The sequence below is a fragment of the Corvus brachyrhynchos genome, unplaced genomic scaffold (genome assembly GCF_000691975.1).
Source record: "Corvus brachyrhynchos isolate BGI_N302 unplaced genomic scaffold, ASM69197v1 scaffold94, whole genome shotgun sequence".
NCBI classification, from domain to species: Eukaryota; Metazoa; Chordata; class Aves; order Passeriformes; family Corvidae; genus Corvus; species Corvus brachyrhynchos.
This window is the reverse complement of record NW_008238330.1, coordinates 43,424-62,364: the sequence shown is the minus strand read 5'-3', so window position 1 is coordinate 62,364 and position 18,941 is coordinate 43,424. Positions and strand designations below refer to the sequence as shown.

General features: G+C 38.5%; 1 protein-coding gene across 1 annotated transcript in view; it reads right to left on the bottom strand.

Annotated features, from left to right (window-relative positions):
* POU6F2 (POU class 6 homeobox 2) overlaps positions 1-18,387 on the bottom strand; it is a 331,945-nt gene extending 313,558 nt beyond the window's left edge. The window contains exon 1 of the mRNA XM_017734610.1: positions 18,276-18,387. Coding sequence (XP_017590099.1) covers positions 18,276-18,380 — 105 coding nt within the window. The 5' untranslated portion in view covers positions 18,381-18,387. The remainder of the gene's footprint in view (positions 1-18,275) is intronic.
* Positions 18,388-18,941: the final 554 nt, after the last annotated feature.

Here is an 18,941-nt window from a genome sequence, read left to right as displayed (position 1 = left end):
CTGCGTGGAGGCCAGGGCCCGGGGGGGGGGGTTAAATGGTGCTGCCTCCAGTTGGTGGCCAGTCACTAGTGGTGTTTCCCAGGGATCAGTGCTGGGGCCAGTTCTGTTTAATATCTATAAATGATGATCTGGATGAAGGGATTGAGTCAGTAAATTTGCAGATGACGCCAAGTTCAGTGTGAATGTCAATCTGCTGGAGGGTAGGAGAGCTCTGCAGAGGGACCTGGACAGGCTGGATCCATGGGCTGAATCCAATGATAGGAGGTTTAACGGACCAAGTGCTGGGTCCTGCTCTTTCATCACAACAACCCCCTGCAGCACTGCAGGCTGGGGACAGAGTGGCTGGACAGTGGCCAGGCAGAAAGGGACCTGGGGGTGCTGACTGATGGCAGACAGACCATGAGCCAGCAGTGTGCCCACGTGGCCAAGAAGGTCAATGACATCCTGGCCTGGATCAGGAATAGTGTAGCCAGCAGGACCAGGGAAGTGATTCTTCCCCTGTACTCAGCACTGGTGATGCCACACCTTGAGTACTGTGTCCAGTTCTGGGCCCCTCAATTTAGGAAGGATGTTGAGATGCTGGAGTAAGTCCGGAGAAGGGCAACAAGGCTGGTGAAGGGTATGGAACACAACTCCTATGAGGAGTGGCTGAGGGAGCTGGGGTTGTTTAGCCTGGAGAAAAGGAGGTTCAGGGGAGACCTCTTCACTCTCTACAACTGCCTGAAAGGAGATTGTAGCCATGTGGGGCTTGGTGTCTTCTCCCAGGCAACCAGAGACAGGACAAGAGGACAGTCTTAAACTGTGGTAGGGGAGGTTTAGGCTTGACATAAGGAAGAATTTCTTCACAGAAGGAGTGATTGGGCATTGGAATGGGCTGCCCAGGGAGGTGGTGGTGTCACCATCCCTGGAGGTGCTTGAGAAAAGACTGAATGTGTCACTTAGTGCCATGGTCTAGTTGACAAGGTGGTGTTAGGTCATAAGTTGGACTCGATGATCTCAAAGGTCTTTTCCAAAGTAGTTGATTCTGTGATTTCATTATTCTGTGAAGTGAGCTGTTTTATTGGGTTTTGCTAGAAAACAGCAAATACATAATGAATGAATGCCCTGAACTCCATCTCCTGATACTGTTACCCCTGCAAAGGGATAATACTAGAAAAACACCTGAAAGAGGACAATCTTCTAGACTGGAAAGAGCACCTGGTAGAAACACAAAAATATGGAAGAGAATAGGTGTTTCAGAAGCTAAACACTACCCCATGTTTGCAAGCACACATTAACATCTGTGATCTATTCTCTAAATGAGAAACACAGTGAAAAAGCAGTCTGTACTCTTGCATCTACATAGCTACATTTTTTTAGCTTTTGGGTGATCAGAGGACAATGGAAGTCTCCCACAGAGCATTGCTGATATCCTGCCCAAGCTCCACACTGGAATTGATGCAATTCTTTAAAGTCCACTGGCAACACGTTCGTTACTTCCATATACACACTGTCAGGTAAAATTGCTAGGCTCACCTGCATATTTTCAGGTAACTGAAGGGCTCAGAAGCAGAAGAATGTTGCATTTGTAAAACACTCCAGAATATATAAGTACACTGAAGAGAGATTCATAAAATCACGTGAGTTGTAAGGGACCCATGAGGACCATCAAGTCCAACTCCTGGCCCTGTACAGAACAGCCCCAAGAGTCACACCATGTACCTGAAAGTGTTGTCCAAATACTTCTTGAGATCTGTCAGGCTTGGTGCTGCGACCACTCCCCTGGGGAGCCTGTTCGAGTGTCCAACCACCCTCTGAGTGAAGAACCCTTTCTGGATATCTAACCAAAACCCCCTCTCACTCAGCTTCATGCAATTTCCTCAAGTCTTCTCACTGTTCACAAGAGTGAAGAGATCAGTGCCTGTCCCTCCACTTCCCCTTGTGAGGATGTTGAAGAGTGCAATGAGGTCTCTTCTCATTCTCTTCTTCTCCAGGCTGAACAGACCAAGTGCCCTCAGCCGCTCCTCATACAGCTTCCCTTCAAGGCCCTTCACCATTCTCAGGGCCCTCTGTAGTGGGGTGATGCCAGCTTGATGCCAGGTACCCACAAAAGCCACTCTCTCACTCCCCTCTGCAGCTGGACAGAGGAGAGAAAATATAATGAAGGGTTCATGAGTTGAGACAAGGACTGGGAGAGAGCACTTGCTAAATACCACCATGGCCAAAACAGGCTAGAATTAAAGATATTAGTTGAATTTATTACTAAGAAGATCAGAGCAGGATAATTGGAAGTAAAATAAAACCTTAACAACACCTTCCCCCCACCTCTCCCTCCTTCCCAGTTCTACCTCCTTCCCCAGCAGGGCAGGGAGACAGGGAATCTTTCCCATCGGAAACTTCTCCAACATCAGTCCATCTCACAAGCAGCAACTCTCTGCAAACTGCTGCCATGTGAGCCCATCCCACAGGCAACAGTCCTCCCCCAACTGCTGCAGCATGCGTCACTCTTCCACGGGGTGCAGTCCTTTAAGGACAGGCTGCTCCAGGGTGGGCTCCTCTCTCCACGGGCCTCCCACAGGGTCATATCCTCCTCTCAGGCATCCACCTGCTCTGGCATGGGCTCCTCCATGAACTGTGGGTGGATCTCTGCATCCCGTTGGTCCTCCATGGGCTACAGGGGCACAGCTGCTTCACCATGGTCTGCACCACGGCCTGCAGGGGAATCCCAGCTCCAGTGCCTGGAGCACCTCCTCCTCCTCCTTCTCCACTGACCTTCATGTCTGCAGAGTTGTTCCCCTCACATATTCTCACTCCACTCTTCTCTGGCTGCAATTACTTCTGCACTGTAACTTTTTTTTTCTTTCCTCTCAAATCTGTTATCACAGAGATGTTACCACCATTTCTAATTGGCCCAGCCTTGACCAGCGGCACGTCCATCTTTGGAGCTACCAGGGATTGGCTCTGTCAGACATGGAAGAAGCTTCCAGCAGCTGCTCACAGAAGCCACCCCTGTAGCCCCCCACAACCAAAGCTTGGCCATGTAAACCCAATACACCCTCCTTTGGATGCTCTCTAATAGCTTCATGCCTTTTTATATTGTGGTGACCTAAACTGCACACACTGCTCAAGGTGAGGCAGCACTGGTGCAGATTCTTTAAGAAAGACACACTGACATAATATTATTCAAGCATAAGCCCCTTTGATATAGAAGTCTTCTACAAGTGGAGAGCATTGTAGTAAGTCCAACACATTCTGTTGAGAAGAAAGCTTGTTAGCAATACTGTAATGCAATACTTGATTAACCACAGCAAAGGATAGACTCTCAAATTAATCCAGTTTTTGCCTGTAATTTCATTTAGCCTAACAGGAATCTCATAGTACGAAGCTGTAGTATGAAAGCTGAGGTTTGAGGAAGCATCTGGCTTTCTCATCTCTGCAGCTTAAATGTCAAAACCTTCATCAGGCTGTTGGGATAAAGAATCCAATATGAAATAGATTAAACCCATATCCATATATGCACTGGCAGAATAATTATTTCTTTGTTCCTCCTTTTAGAAACAGCTTTCAAAGCTCTCCAATAATGTGCTACTTTTTCATCTGTTGTCTATCTTTCTCTTTGAAGAAAAGTTTTCCACCTATCAAAAACCAGTTGGTTTGTTGGGTGGGGGATGGTGGTGGTTGTGGTTCAGTCTTTAAACCATAATCCATGAGAAAGACACTACCAAAACTAAGAAAAATGAACCACAAACTTTTCCCAAACTTGAAATACATACAGAACCACAGAATTACAGAATTGTTAAGTTTGGAAGGAACCTCTGTAGATCATCTAGTCCAGCACTCTGCCAAGACAGCTTACACAGGAATGCATCCAGGTGGGAGGGAGACTCCACAATCTCCCTGGGCAGCCTATTCCAGTGTTCTGCCACCCTCAATATAAAGAAGTTCTTCTTCATGTTGAGGTGGAACTTCTTGTGGTTTAATTTATGGCCATCACTCCTTGTCCTGCCACTGAGCACCATGGAAGGGTCTGGCACCATCCTCTTGGCAACTTCCTTTGAGATATTTCTATGCATCAGGCCCAGCTTCCACAGTCTCTCCTCATAAGAGAGATGCTTCAGTTCTCTAATTATCCTTGTGGCCTTCCACTGGACCCTCTCCTTGTCTTTCTTGTACTGAGGAACCCAGAACTGGACACAGCACTCCAAATGTAGCCTCACTAAGGGGAGTAGAGGGGGAGGATCACCTCCCTCAGCTACACTCTTCCCACACTCTTACATGCTGGAGAAGAGGCCATATCTTTTTCATGGATCTTTGATCTGTATTTCATAACTCTGATTTTGGAAGCAACTCAGAAAAAAATCACAATCTTTTAACAATGGTTACACAGATATTATCTGACATGGGACTGCAGCATAAAGTGACACATACACACCTCAGATACCGATGTGAGCTTGCCCACAAACCCCATTCTTACCAGATCATTTGTGAGGAAAAGAAATATTATTTTAATAAAACTTAATAAAACAATAATTTTTCTTTTCTTTCTCTAGCCTGAAGGGGAAAGATGAAATGATGAAAGGGGGGATAAAATATATACTTTATCCTCCTATGCTTTATCGTTCTATGCTCATGCTGGAGACAGTTGCAGATACTGTGAGTGTCCAAGGTGGCATTAACCAAGCTGAAGCTGATTCAAAGCAGAAAGATACTGACCAAGAAACAAACTGTCTTTTAGAAAAGCAACTTAAAAAAAAAAAAATCATTAAATCACATTGAGGGAGGGATTGATACCATGGCCAGAAACACCTCTGCTAACAGAACAAGTCTGGATGTAAGTCATGTCTAGAGACAGCTTCATAGACTTGTTCTTGGTTTTGTAAACTTTATCTGAAACATTGTGGGCCCCAATTTGCCACCAGAAAATTCCTGTGCCAATCTATCTTTAGTTAAGGAATAAAAATTGAATTAAGGGGATTAACATTAATTTTGCAACAGCTAAAATCTTTGCAAAGTACTGATACAGAATGGGAAGGTGATGGAATTGAGCCCTGGTTTTATGCTTGTCTCAGTTCTTGCTGCACCACTACCACAGGCATGGTTTGCTGATGCCATGTAAGATGGGCTCCTGAACTTGTATCCGAGCAGATGCTGAATGGAAAAGTGACAATATAACAGTGATGTAGTTTTATTATCCTCAGTTTTCTTGTGCACAACTGTTTCACACAGCTCTCTGCCACTGCCTATTCCTGGCTATTAGTTCTAATCTTTTGGCCTTTCTGAGTCTTTATTACAATTAGTTCAATATATAAAACCATAAAAACCTTATTAGAAAAATAACTCATTTTTCAACCTTACCAAAACCCTCTTCTCCAACTGCCATGCCCTCTTTCCACACTGCATCTCCTGTTTTCTTCTAGCCCCACCTTTTTCACAATCCCATGTTGGCAGTTACTGTTTCCCCTTTGCACATCACCTTGGTCTGTACTAGATACCTATTCCCAATTCACGTTCAGCATGGTAACATTCTCTTACTAAATCATACATGAGATTATAGTCACAATTGTAAATAATGCTCAAGAGAAGCTAAATAAGTTTCAGAAAATTATCCGCTCCCATCAGAAATAAAATTGGTGTGGTATAGGAATTAAAGTGACTTCAAGTTGCTGATAGTAGTAATTATATCTGTTCAAATGATAATCCAATGTTGTTTCTCCATAGGAACCTGAAGCTTTTACTGTGCAGTAAAGGGACTGTATTGAACACTTAAAGTGAAAAAAACCACTTGGCTTTGCACTGCTTCCATTTCTAACATTGTAAATAACTAGTTGAGGCAGTGGAAAATCAAGAGCCAAGTATCACCTATTACGGTGGCTTAATGTGTCTACTTTGTGCAAAGACCAGTGTCTACATATATCCAAAAATCTAGATGTCAGTCACTGTTCTAGAAAAACTACTGGGTAAGATGATAGACTTTGTCTGTTGGAAACAGTAATGGCAAGATCTCTGGGAAATTTTTCATTAGAACCTTTAATCTTATCATTCATATGAAAGAAGAATAAAAGCCCATGTGTTTCAGTCTGTCATTTTATAAGCAGGGCAGTTTGAGTGCTTTAGTCAAAGTTACTTTTTCTTTAAAAATTATCCTTTTTAATCTTTTAAAATCATGCAAACACCCTCCTCCCCTTTAAAATAGAATAAGACTTTTTTAGAATTTGGCATTTGGCCCAGAATAAATATATACATATACACATACATAAACTTCCTGCAATTTCTAGGGAGCAAAATAACAATATATATCAACTATAATGTTGAGAAAGAAGTCACACTAAAGGAACCTACTCTGTGAAATTGTTACATAAACAATATAGTTGTTTATATAATTAAAGGGTCATTATTATATATATTTACAAGCAAGACAAATTATTTGAATTATCTTGCTTAACAGTGCAAATACTGTTTTCCGCATTTTGCATGTATAGCTTTATATATTTTAAAGAACTGAGACATTTTGCCAATGAGATTTACCAGCAGAAATTTCTGAGCAGCACAGGAACCTGCCCCATGGGTTTTGTATTTCTGTCTTTATCCCTAACCAGGTCCAGTCCCTTTTCCATTGCTCCTTTCATCTCAGTTTGCCCACACACAGGGCAAGTCCTCTTCCCTACTGTCCCTCATAGTTCCAAACCTCTCTTGAATCCACTCTTCCTTTAGGCTCCTACTTCTCCATGCCTTATCACTCTCTAGTCATGGTTGACTACTTGTGCATTCATCGTTTCATTTCATATCTTTTATCTTCCCTGGCTCTTGTCCTTTCTTCATTTGAATCACACCTTCTCTCTTCTCCATCCCCCCTGAATATGGTCACTGAGTACCTAGAAACGTAAAAGGTCCCTGATGCCACCTCTGCCATTTCCCAAGACAGGCACAGTTAGAAGCTAGTATTTCAAGGGGACAGAAATAATCTCATACTCCTAAAAGAGGCAAGAAGACATGGGCTTTACTTGGTGCAATGAATAGGACAAAGATAGGATGGAATTGGTGCTCATGGAGTTTGGAATCGGATGGAGTTTTTCAGGAAGCACTTACACAAATACCTATCAGATGTGACCCAGATAAGCTGACCCTGTCCATGTGCAGGTGATTTTCTGAGGTTCCTTTTTCACTTTTTCTGTGAATTTTTAAGGGATGTATCGATTAAGAGTTCCTAAGTAAACACGTGCCAACTACATTTCTCAAAGGCTTGGAATATAACCAAGAGTGGATGGCTTGCCACAGGATACCTGAAGAGACATGTCAAGCTCAATGCTCCTACTCCTCACCACATTCAGAGATTTTCTCTTAATTATGATGTATTTTTAAAATGGGCAAAACTACCCCATATTTCCCTATCTGCCTTGGGAACCACTGAAGTATTTTAGCAGAAATTGCCTTCAAAAGTGTTCAGGAAGAGTTAGCCAACCAGGTGGAAATACTAAGAGCAGCAGCAAAGGTCTTAAAATAGGAAATACTGGGCTACTTCAATTATAGAAGCCCTGCCAATATTTTTCCCTTAGGCTCTCACAAAATGGGGAAGCAAAAAGAGAAAGATCTCACAACTTCACAGAATCCCTTAAGCCTCCTATGTTCCCATTTAAAAGGGATTATGAAATAAAATGGAGTAGGAAGCTCCTCGAAATTTCAAAGGAAACTTGTGTCAACACCAAAATTGCTATTTTAGTATTTTTTTCCCCTGTCTGACTAATTTTAAGGTATTCCTCATTAGCATAACTGTCATTCTTTGCTTTTTCCTCTTTGCTGTTCTTATTCACCCTTTGACTTGGAGTTGAAGAATGTGACTTGCAATAGAAAGTATAGAAAGAGGGAATTCAATTGATGTTAATTCCTATGAATTTAATTTGTTTTCTTTTTCACTAATCCAGGTATACTAACTGAATAATGTGGAAAGATAGATCTTTGTCAAATGTCACAGGGAGCAACTCTGTAGCCAATGGGGTAAAAAAGAAGAAAAAAGAAAAGAGAGAACTAGATTAAGCCTTTTGTTTTAAGCATACTCATTTTAAAACCAAATTGATTGAGAAAGCAGCTCTGAGTACTGTAGTTTGAGTAGTGCTCTCTTCCCTCCCTTTCGTATTTTCATCACTGCCAGCAAAGATAGAGATGGAGGCCAATAAAACAGGATTTGGACCTTTCACCTTTTCTGTTAATGGATATCTATTTGTAACTAAAGAAGGCTTTTTCCTTCCTCTCTTCCCCCAGTCTGATTTCTGCCTATCCCTTTTTCATTTCCATCTGAAAAAGGAGGAAATTCTAGTCCTTTTATTTGGACTCTATTTACAGCAAGGTGAGTTCTACCATTCATGGAAATATAAAAGAACTTTATGCATAAATAAATTACTCTTACAACTCACTTTACAGCTGGTTTGTACTTCCAGATGGTATAAAGAGGTCTCAGTATAAGGTAGCATTAGGCTACTATCTCCAGTGGTTGAGCTTCTCAAAAAAGATAAATAACCAAACATAAGCATTATAAAAATGAAAAAATAACCACCATTTTTAAATGAATTTTTTCTTTTCAGATGCCTATTTCAGTCTTGCTTTTCCAAAATTAAGAGAAAATACATGAAAATTTTTTACAGTTTGCCTTGCAGGACTGATTGGGAAAAAAAATAAAAAGATCAGTTTGGAAACAGTATAATTAATATCAGTCAGGATGGAGCACACTGGGTTTAATTTTTGTGTTCTCTTTTGCTTTCTGTGCCTTCTTTCTGGTTATCTTAGGAATCACTAATTATTCATACATTGTAGAAGACACTGGTAAATTTGCTCATGTAAGTGCTTCTGAATTTGACAGAACAAGCTTAAAGGCTGCTGGCAATCCCGTTTGTCCTGTTTAGCTCCACAGATTTACTTCTGATGAATCCTGGTAAATATCAGATAGAAAAGAGACCCCCAAGAACACATTCTCAATATGCTCATGTTAAACATCTATTTGAGATTTAGTGTGCTTTTATTTATATTCTTAGGGATATATGAGGCTACTTTGCAGGTTTTTTTAAATTCACAGTGTAACAGAAATTCACCTATATACCTTAATGTTTGTTGTATCAGAAATGAATGACATCAGGATACCATAGAGGCAAAAAAATTCTCAACACACTGGCCAGATTAAAAGCACAGATCTTTGTGCAGTTCTTAATTCAATAAAATGCTGTGGTACTTCATGGTCAGAAGGAAATACGCCCTCATCAGCATCTGTTTCTTCTGTGTCCTTCATGAGAGTCAAAGGGTACTTTACAATCCAATCCAATGCTGGATATAACCTTTTAAATAAATAAACTGTGGGTTAAGGATTTAGAAAGCACTAGATCAAAGAATGTAATCTTTGAGATCTAATAGCTACAGTGATGGGTCTAGCATAAGGACATGAGCAGAATAGAACAAAGGTTTGCTGAATATCCACAGTGCCTCTTGGGTTAAAATTCATTACAGACTCACTCTAAATCCCTATTTAGGGGACAACCCTAAATTTCTCTTCTTGCTAAAATTCAGCATGAACTTGAAAAATAAACAGAAAACAATATATTTAGGGGAAGAAATTCCAATCTTCAGTTCTTTTGTGTTGTTGTTTGACTATTCAAAATCCAGGTCTTATTTTCCAAACACCTGCCAATTTCAGTTTCAGCCTCCAGGTTTTAGGCTACACACCCCGATACACATGCACACGCACACACACACACACACATGCACACACACAGATTTCTACTCTCCAGGATTAACTGAATGGAGATGGTGAACTTGCTTATTTTTTTCCCGCAGTACATGTCTATATCCTCTTGCAACCAGAGGAGATCCAAGCCTTTAGCATTACGTTGTCTAATGCACAATGTGCTGCTCATGTGAGCTCTCCCAATAAATTGTGGAGATACTTGTGGATGTGCTCAAATGGTTCCATGATCACCCTTTAAAGAAGCACTAGCACTAAAACAAACAGATAGCTGTGTTCAGAGCTATTGTGAACTCTTCACATGCTGTTTTAGAGCACTCCAAGTTTGTCATCTGTCAGGCTTTGAAACTGTAAGTGTTGCTCACCACCTTGCACACAAAGTTTTCTTGCCTACTTTGGTAACAAGCTGGAGCAGGTGGTTAATACTGCACCCAGACTTCTGGAAAAATCTTGTTAACTTTCTTTATTTCCCACCATGGGCATTGCAACATACAAACCATCACTTCTGCCTACTGCTCAACCAGCATCTTGTCAAATCTGGCTGCAAGATTAAGCTTCCCCAATTCTGAATTCAATATTGCAACCCTAAGGACATAAGAATCAAGCTGCAACATTCTGGGTTTTGGAGTTGTTTTTTTCCCTCTTAATGGACAAAATTGTTTCTGCTGCAAGATCATAGTTCGCCCTGACTATAATGATAAATCATCATGACTGACACTAAGCAAAATGAGTTTGATATTTTCTGCTTTATTCTTTCACATTAGAAGCCACTTTTACATTTGCCACAACTTTCAACCTTTCTTCCAAAAGATTAGAATTATACAAATCAGATACTATTTCTGCTTTGTATAATCCGTTTGAAAAATGCGAAGCACATTTTGTACACAGAAAGGGGTGGGCACAGCGAAGAGAAGGTAAGATTTAATGGCCAGGAATCTTGCAATAACTCTTTGTTTCCTATAGCAGCATAACTCTTCTTTATTCCAGACTATTTTATTTCATTGGAATAGTGTCCTGCCTAACGTAGACAGGGAGAAGTCCAGGACTCTGGACACATTCAGCACTTGGCAGCATCTGGTTCTAGTACCAAAGATTATAGACACAATGACAGTGTCTCAGAAGTACCAGACTTAACCATTTTCAGAATAATTTGCATCTTTAACCCTTTTTTTTGTATTTTTAAAGGTGGATTCAGTAACAATCAGGCACATTTCTCCATTGTTATAATTAAAAAACACCAAAACAATGACAGCCTTTAATGTGATATACTATGAAAAATGAAAGCTGATGCTAGTTTACCACTAATGGGAGACAAAGTGATCTTAATTCATAAGCTTGAAAAAAGGATATGAAACATGCTAGTCATTAATATTGTTGTTTCAGTCTTAGTCTGTGCTGCAAATCTATATTTAGCTATTTATTTTCCCAAAAAAGAAGGATGTCTTCCAGAAATGGGCTAAAGCCGTCAGCTTTTTATTCCGGTAAAACTTCATTGCACTTGAAGCATAAGGAAAGCTCAAGTAAAAACTGAGTTAGAGCTCCACAAGTTGGATTTGTGAGTAAAAAAGCAGCTAGAGATGTAAACAGTTTAGTGAAAAGTACAACATTCTGATACAGAAGTATCACTTACAATATGTCTAACAGCAGCTGTGTAATACTATTAACATGACTTTCACTAATCTGCTTGCAAAAAACTCATGCTCTGTTATTTTCTGTTTCTTGAAACTCATTTCTATAGCAGGGGGTAGCTTAAAAACACTTATGTCTTTTACTGTTGTCCCTGTAATATTTCCTTTTTGGAAGAGCCATTACATAGCTGGATTGTGTCTTCCAAACACATGAGTCCAAGATCCCTGAAAATGCTACCAACTTATAAAATAAAAACTACTTAATGGAATCAACTACTGAAATAGCACAAAGTTCCATTTTAACTTTTTTTTTCTTTTGCTTAAGGTCTTATTTCCCTTTACAATGCCCTTCCCCATTTGTGGATTCAGAACCCCATCCTGGAATGAGTTACCTTTAGAAATAGACCATATTTAGCAAGTGGTTTAGATAACACTCACTGGAAATATCACAGGGTCAAATATTACTCTCTCAAGTGTGATTTTATAGCACTGCTTCTCAAATTATTGGATTTCTTTTACAGTAAGGTGGCACAGGAAAGCCCTCCAAGACAAGACCTATGTGTTTTGACAAGAACAACTATCAGAGTTCTGCATGTGCAAAGGACATGGGACAGCTGTACATCCACAGCAGACAGCAAGATGCATTTATGAGGCTCTCATCTCTGAAAAGAATTTCTTCAACTTTAAGTATATGTTATTATGCTATTACTCATGTGAGTAAGTTTGTTGGAGATAGTTTTGCTATAATATAGTATGGCATATACAAATATAGATAGAAAAAACAGGCTTATCAGTAACTACAAAATCTATTCTAAACAGCTTAAGAAAACTCAATTTATATAATTTGCCATGTAAGGATTGTTTGAAATAAAGATTTTTGGATCCCCTCTTTCTCCCCCCAGCCTTTTTTTATTAAGCTTTCTCCCACTACCACTTTTAAGAATGGCTAGAAATTTAGAATAGTCCCTTGATCTTCAAAATTTTCTTTTGATCTAACAGTTAGATAAAGCACTACTGCAGAACAGCACTACCAGTCAACAGAGAATCAGCAGAAAATATCAACAACTAATATTTCTCTTTTGAAGAGAAAGTACTACACATCACAGAGGTTTCAAAGGCAACATTGAAACAAAATCCCTGAAGTGATAGTCCGTTTACCTGTAGCCCTGATATTCTCCAAAAGTGTTCAAGACCCTTGATTTACTATCTTTATTCCGAATAGTCAGCTCTAATTGTAAAACAGTTTGCATAACAATTATTTAGTTAGCATTTAAGCCAGATTTTTTTATATTTATTAGCAGTAGCAGTAACTTAATAGACTTGTTGGACCAGATCCTGCCAATTGTTGTATAATGAGGAGTCACATTGAATTCAGTATCATACTGTGCACTTGAAGATTTAGAAATTGCAGACTTCTTATGGGCTTAAGTGGTTTGCTGACCAACTTTTAAGTACATGCTTAAGTCTAGTTAAGTATAGTGAGAGGTAAATATGCACATATTCAAAATTGCCTGATCTGAGGTTCTTCCATTTTTAGAATTTCAGATTAAAAAGCTGCATTACTAATGTTGCTGAATGATGTAAATCACAGAAAAAACCAATATTTTGCCAAGTCCTCCTCTAATGTTGAAAGTGCTGTATACAATTTCTCCTCGACTGTCCTTTTATTTTCTTCCATTTGAGTTGCAGTTAAGATCAGAGAAGAAAAATAAAAGTCTTGTTACAGCTACAGGTCAGTGTAAGATAAGAGGCTCCGCAGTCACTTCTGTGTACTGTACACACAAAAATGGGCCAGACTGATATTTAGTTTATCAGTCTAGAATCTAGGAAACATAACAGAGGTACTTGAATGTAAATGCATTGCCAAAAGATAATAATCTACATCACTGGAGGAGTGTCATTTGTCCAGCAATTTAAAGGTCATCTGACATACTTTATTTTTCTCTTACAATTAGAATGTAGTGAATATACAAAGAGTACAAATCACAGTCTTTTTATAATTTGACCTCTTAATTGGCTGGCCTGACCCACAGATGAGACAGCAGAGTAGTACAGAAGAGAAAAGCATAAAGAAATTCAATAGGAAAAAAATACTAAAGATGTTTTTAGAAAGCTGATTTCAATTAAAATCCAATTTTGGTGTGAAAAGAAGAAAAATCTTTTTAAGTATGAATCAAAATTATAAAAATCCACCTTTTCTGCTGTAAAAGCAGAAGTCAACAGAAAAAATGCATTCTTTTGCTGGAATCTAGGCCTAGGACCAAAGAATTTACATATATTAAGTTAACAAGATACAAACTCCTCTACAACAAATATTTATACTGTAAAATATTACAGCACATTCCTGCATCTCCTTACAATAATAATTCTTAGGGACACAGTATTCTAGGGAGTGTATACAACAGTGGGTTTCTGCAAAGATGGAATGCTTCATTATCAGAGTACCAGCTTGTTCATAAATATTAAAAAGTATGGTTTTGAAGATTTTCAAACATAATTCTTACTGTTTACATTGTCTCTCTACTACTGAAAAAACCAGTCAATGTGTACCTGTCCATAAGTCTCTCCCTCACAGTCTTGAACTGCACAAAACCACTGCTGGTGACTGTAAAGGACTACAGTGCTTCTTCTGGTTATATAGTGAGCAGACAAGGGGACAAGTAGTCTGACCTTACTTCTGCAAGTAGTCATTCTTACAGTGATGGGTCCAATTCTTACTTGAAAGAACGGGATTTGTCCCAAACTGCAGACAAAAAGGCACAATTCCTTGCTGTGTTATAAAAGTGGGTCTTAAATTTATATGTAATATGGTTGTTTTCTGTTTGTATATGTTATAGGCAATTCTTTATATTATATTAGAGCTGGAAACAGATATTCCAAGAGAAAAAGAACTTCTCTACTGCTACAAGAATAATCATGTAGACATTGCTCAAGACAAAATAACACTATAGATCTGATATTCATTTGGTAAAAATTAAATTCCTGGATACATATTAGTCTGCCTTATAAAACAACACTGACAACAGATTTAACTTCTGAAAAGTGACCATGAGTTACAAAAGGAATGGTTTCTCTGAAACATGTTCTATTGTGGTTAATCATGGGGAAGAACACAAAACAAAATTTTAAAAAATGGCAACAAACTGAAACAGAACAGAAAGACCCATGCTGGCTGCAGCAATGTATCAGTTTCATAAACTGGGCTTCAGAGAACCCTCTGTGGGAAAAGAGCATGTTTACCCTTGCATGAATAGCTTTTACTACACGGTGAGATCATATGGAGGATACCATTAAAATACAGAAAATAAACACGTTAAACTTGTAGAAACAGAACTCAAACATAGCAATAATAACTGCAAACACACGCTTATTTGAAGAAGAATGTTACCTAATTTTCTTCTTCTCAATATACAGAGATCTAATTTAAGCTGCTCCCCTCCCCTTTCCCACTTTACTATATTTGCAAGAACCAGTGAACACAGAAATGTGCAGCCAGCCTGGGCCCTCAGGCCGGTGGATCAAGATGGCAGGCTGGCCTGAGCTCCCCTGGGGACAGCAGAGCCAGAAGGGTGATTGGACACAGTGACCTGTCTGCATGAGATGAGACAAAAACAGGAGGGCTGTAATGCTGATGAACTAACCTGTCACTCACAAGCTCAGGTCTGAAAAAAAAAAAAAAAAAAAAAAGGAAAAAAAAAAGAATAATTAGATGATACATTTAATTACCTGTCCATTCAGATGGGCTCAGGATATATAAGGAATATGGCAGAAAAATCCAGCTAATAGTTTCCGTAAGAGCAAAACGCAATTGAAGAAATAATGGATATTGTGGTTTGGCATGCAAGGAAGGATGCTACGGACTATTGCTGGCAGGGATCGGGGTTTCATGCCAAACACTCCAGTTATGAATCAAAATCACAATGAGCAATGAGCTTCTAGATCTTGACACACAAGGCAAGGAGGTTGTTCTTCAGAGTATTTGGCTGTTTTATTGCTTGCTTGGGGGAGGAAAAATCCAGAGGGAAGGTTCACAAGAAATTCTGCACCCTGGACCCAGTACACCCAGGCACACAATGATCAGGATTGTAGCACTCTGCCCACCATTGCCATCACCAGTGGGAACTGGTGGTTAGAGACAGATGAAATCCAGATTTTTTTTTAAAAAGTCAAAAATGCATTTAATGACGAACAAGTACTTGGTGTTGAAAATGCCTTTAAATCAGTATGCTCCTGCTATTCCATTTGTGTCATATGCAGACTAATGTTTGAACTACAAAAAACTGCTAGTGTGTCTGATCTCCATTGAATCAGCTATACATGTACAGTGTGGATTTTTAATTAGGCAAGTTCAAATTCCAGTAGTAGTAAACAAGATTTTAGAGCTACATCTGCAGGATTAGTAAAAAAAACAATCATTCTCATGGCTGGAAAAAATACAGTTCTGAAATGAAAAGGCCAGATTATAAACATTTATCTAAGTTTTGGGGTTTGGAGGTTTGAAAGTTAACAAAGACTTTTAAGAACTTTTTCTAATAGTGTCAGGAAATAAATGTCTCTTCTAAATATATGTAACTACCAAATATGCAAACCATAACTATTAACAATACAAAATAGGGACTAGCAATGTGGAAAGATTTTCTGCCATAGGGCTTGCCTTTTGATAGTTACTTTCTCTTAAAGTTCATACAGAAAGTCTATGTCTATTTTCAGCAATGTATGGTAATTATACTGATTGCCCTGAGATTCCCACATTTTAACTCTTTTTTTATACAACTAGCAAATACATCATTTTTTATCAGAAAAAAAAAAAAGTTTAAACTTTTTATTCTATCTGTCTTAACACATAGCTAATAACAACCAAACACTGGACAATTAATCAAAACAAAAACATACTTGAAAATTTTGTGGATTTATGACCATATTTTGATGTGCACATTTACATATATGATATGTAAATATGCACACATGCTGATCTGAAAAAAATGTTTGCAACACCTAAGACAGTAAGTTTCAGAATAACAACATCTATAAATTCTGACACAGAAAATCCAGAGAAGTTACTCACCTAAAATACCTAAATTTATTTTTCTTTTAAGTACATGCTCTTGCTATTAGTTTTAGGAAATGAAATACACTAACACATGATATAAACATTTTTCCAGACATTCACTGAACTTTTTTTAATTCATGCAATATGGAATGTTATACACAGAAAAAAAAAGCCTTCTACCTTTTTCAGCCTCAAAACCACTTTCCGAGAGTTGGCAAGCCTTAAACATACAATAGCTAACTTATACTCTCTTACATGCGAAAACAAAAGTTACATTAAAGAGATATTACAAGCTTTTAGATTTATAAAGATTTCGGGGTCCATTTTCTGTCAAGTGTACTTGCTCAAAACCTTGCAATTGTATCTGCCTTAGAATCATTAAATATATTTCTGTAAGACTGAACAAGTAAAACAAAAAGGTAATTAACACAGTCTAAAATACATCTTTTTGCACAATGTAGTACTGGCAAACATGCCCCACTTTTTAGGTTTAAGCCAGCCTAATAGAAAGCTGTTAATGTTTGGAGGATTTTTAATAAAAAATGTATCTTCTATTTTTAAAATATTTAAAGCAATAAAAGTCTGTGGTAAACATGGTATTACATATTTGACATTTTCCGCCCAGAAATGCATTACTATGTACGATGGTATTAATAAACCATGTGCTTTGAGGGACTTCAGTGTTTTGCCATAATTTAGTTGAAAACAGTGTGTAGAATGCGTATTTTTCTACCATCATATCAACATATAGAAAACAAATACTATGTCATCAGCTCAGCAGCATGCGTTCACTATACTGGAAACATATGCAAAAACCACAAACTTTTGAGAGTTCAAAAAATACCCTTTAGCAGAGACTGATTTACAAGTCAGTGGCTAATGAGAAAGTGTTGAGGACTTAAAATTTTGTTAGAAAAACAGGCACCCTCATCTGACTCCGACTGCTTTCACAGGAAAACAGCCCTCCCTGTTCATCAGAACAAAATAATTTCTTTCCCCACTTCAGGTTATTATCTGAAGCAAATGAAAAGACAATGATTCTTCTCTCTTCTGGCTAAAGCTCAAAACAGCATGGTTAAAACACACATATAAAAACTACAGACTTATCAGAAATCACAAAACAGAAAGAGAAGGACTCACTGACCCATTTGGAAGACAAAGACGACAAAACGGAAAAGCTCTAAAAATCAGCTTGTGAGGCCTTTGAGAGATATTCTTCTGGCATTTCATCACAGCAGCCCCAGACCAGTTCACTTCCCTGGATACAGGGAGGGAGAACTAAATAGAGCTGTTTATTAAAGCTGTTGTGCTGGATTGCATTAGGAAGCACGAGCAGACCACCTGGACCTTTCAGATTGTGGCAGTGTTTAATTTGCAGGCTGCCCCTCTGCAGCAGCAAAGACTACTACATTTACCAAGCTCAATCACACATTATCTGGATTAGGAGTATAAGAAGAAAAAATAAAAATAAAAAATAAAAGCCACAGCCTCTAGTACAGGAATACAGTCAATATAAAAATAATGAACAGCATTACAAATAGAAAGCTACTCCCCAGCAAACATAACACTTTCACTCCTTGATTCTTCTACTTCAGCATATTTAAACAAAATAAAACAGCAAATTAATAAATACATTGATTTGGTAAAGCTGAGACTGAATTATAAATGGGGTTTATTAGAAGAAAAGGATAGTAATTTAGGTTTTTCTAGTGATTCCCTGGCCAGATTATTGTGTTTCTTTTGCCTTTCTCACTTTCAGTACTACACTTGCTGGTAGCTGAAGATACAGATAGAAAGATGGTACTGTAAATATGAATTATGTGAATCATATGGTTAGACCCTTGTGAAAAAAAAAATAAATAAAAGGGGAGTTGAGAAATGGCTGACTCCATACCTGACCAATTACAGCTTGCATGGTCCCTGTGTCCTGCTGAGCTGAAGGATCGCAATCCATCATATGTAGTCTTTGAAAAGGAGAATGGGGGTTTCTGGCATGCATCTGTCAATCAACTTCTGCACTCACAACCATCACCAAAAGCAAGGGAAAAAAGTCAAGCTGCTCCACCAAATAGGATGAAATAGTCATGTGATCTTCAGCACACTCACACACATACATACTTCCATAGAACGTATGAATTTTCTGCAGATATGAAATGACATTGACAAATACCCAATATCAAGTAAATAAAGTGAGACAAACAGCTATTCACCAAAGAGAAAACACTTGCTGTAATCTTCAGCCTAAAGATTTAATATACCTAAAAGGTATTTTAAACTGAGTGTTTTCTTTAGTGCCTAAACTTTTCAGATAAGGTGATATGATTTTATATATGCAGACAGTGGTCAGAACTTTAACCCCTCGCGTCCTCTTGCAGCCTCTATTTTTATTCCTCCCCTTTATACTTCTACTCTATGGCTTTCTGAGTTCTTGATTTTTTTCTTTAAGTTTCTTTTGTGTCAAAGTGAAGTGGCTTGTGTTGCATTCTTTGGATTTGCAGAGATTATGAGAACTCGATAGAATAAAATTGCTAACAGGAAAAAAAGGAGCAGGAGTTGAGAA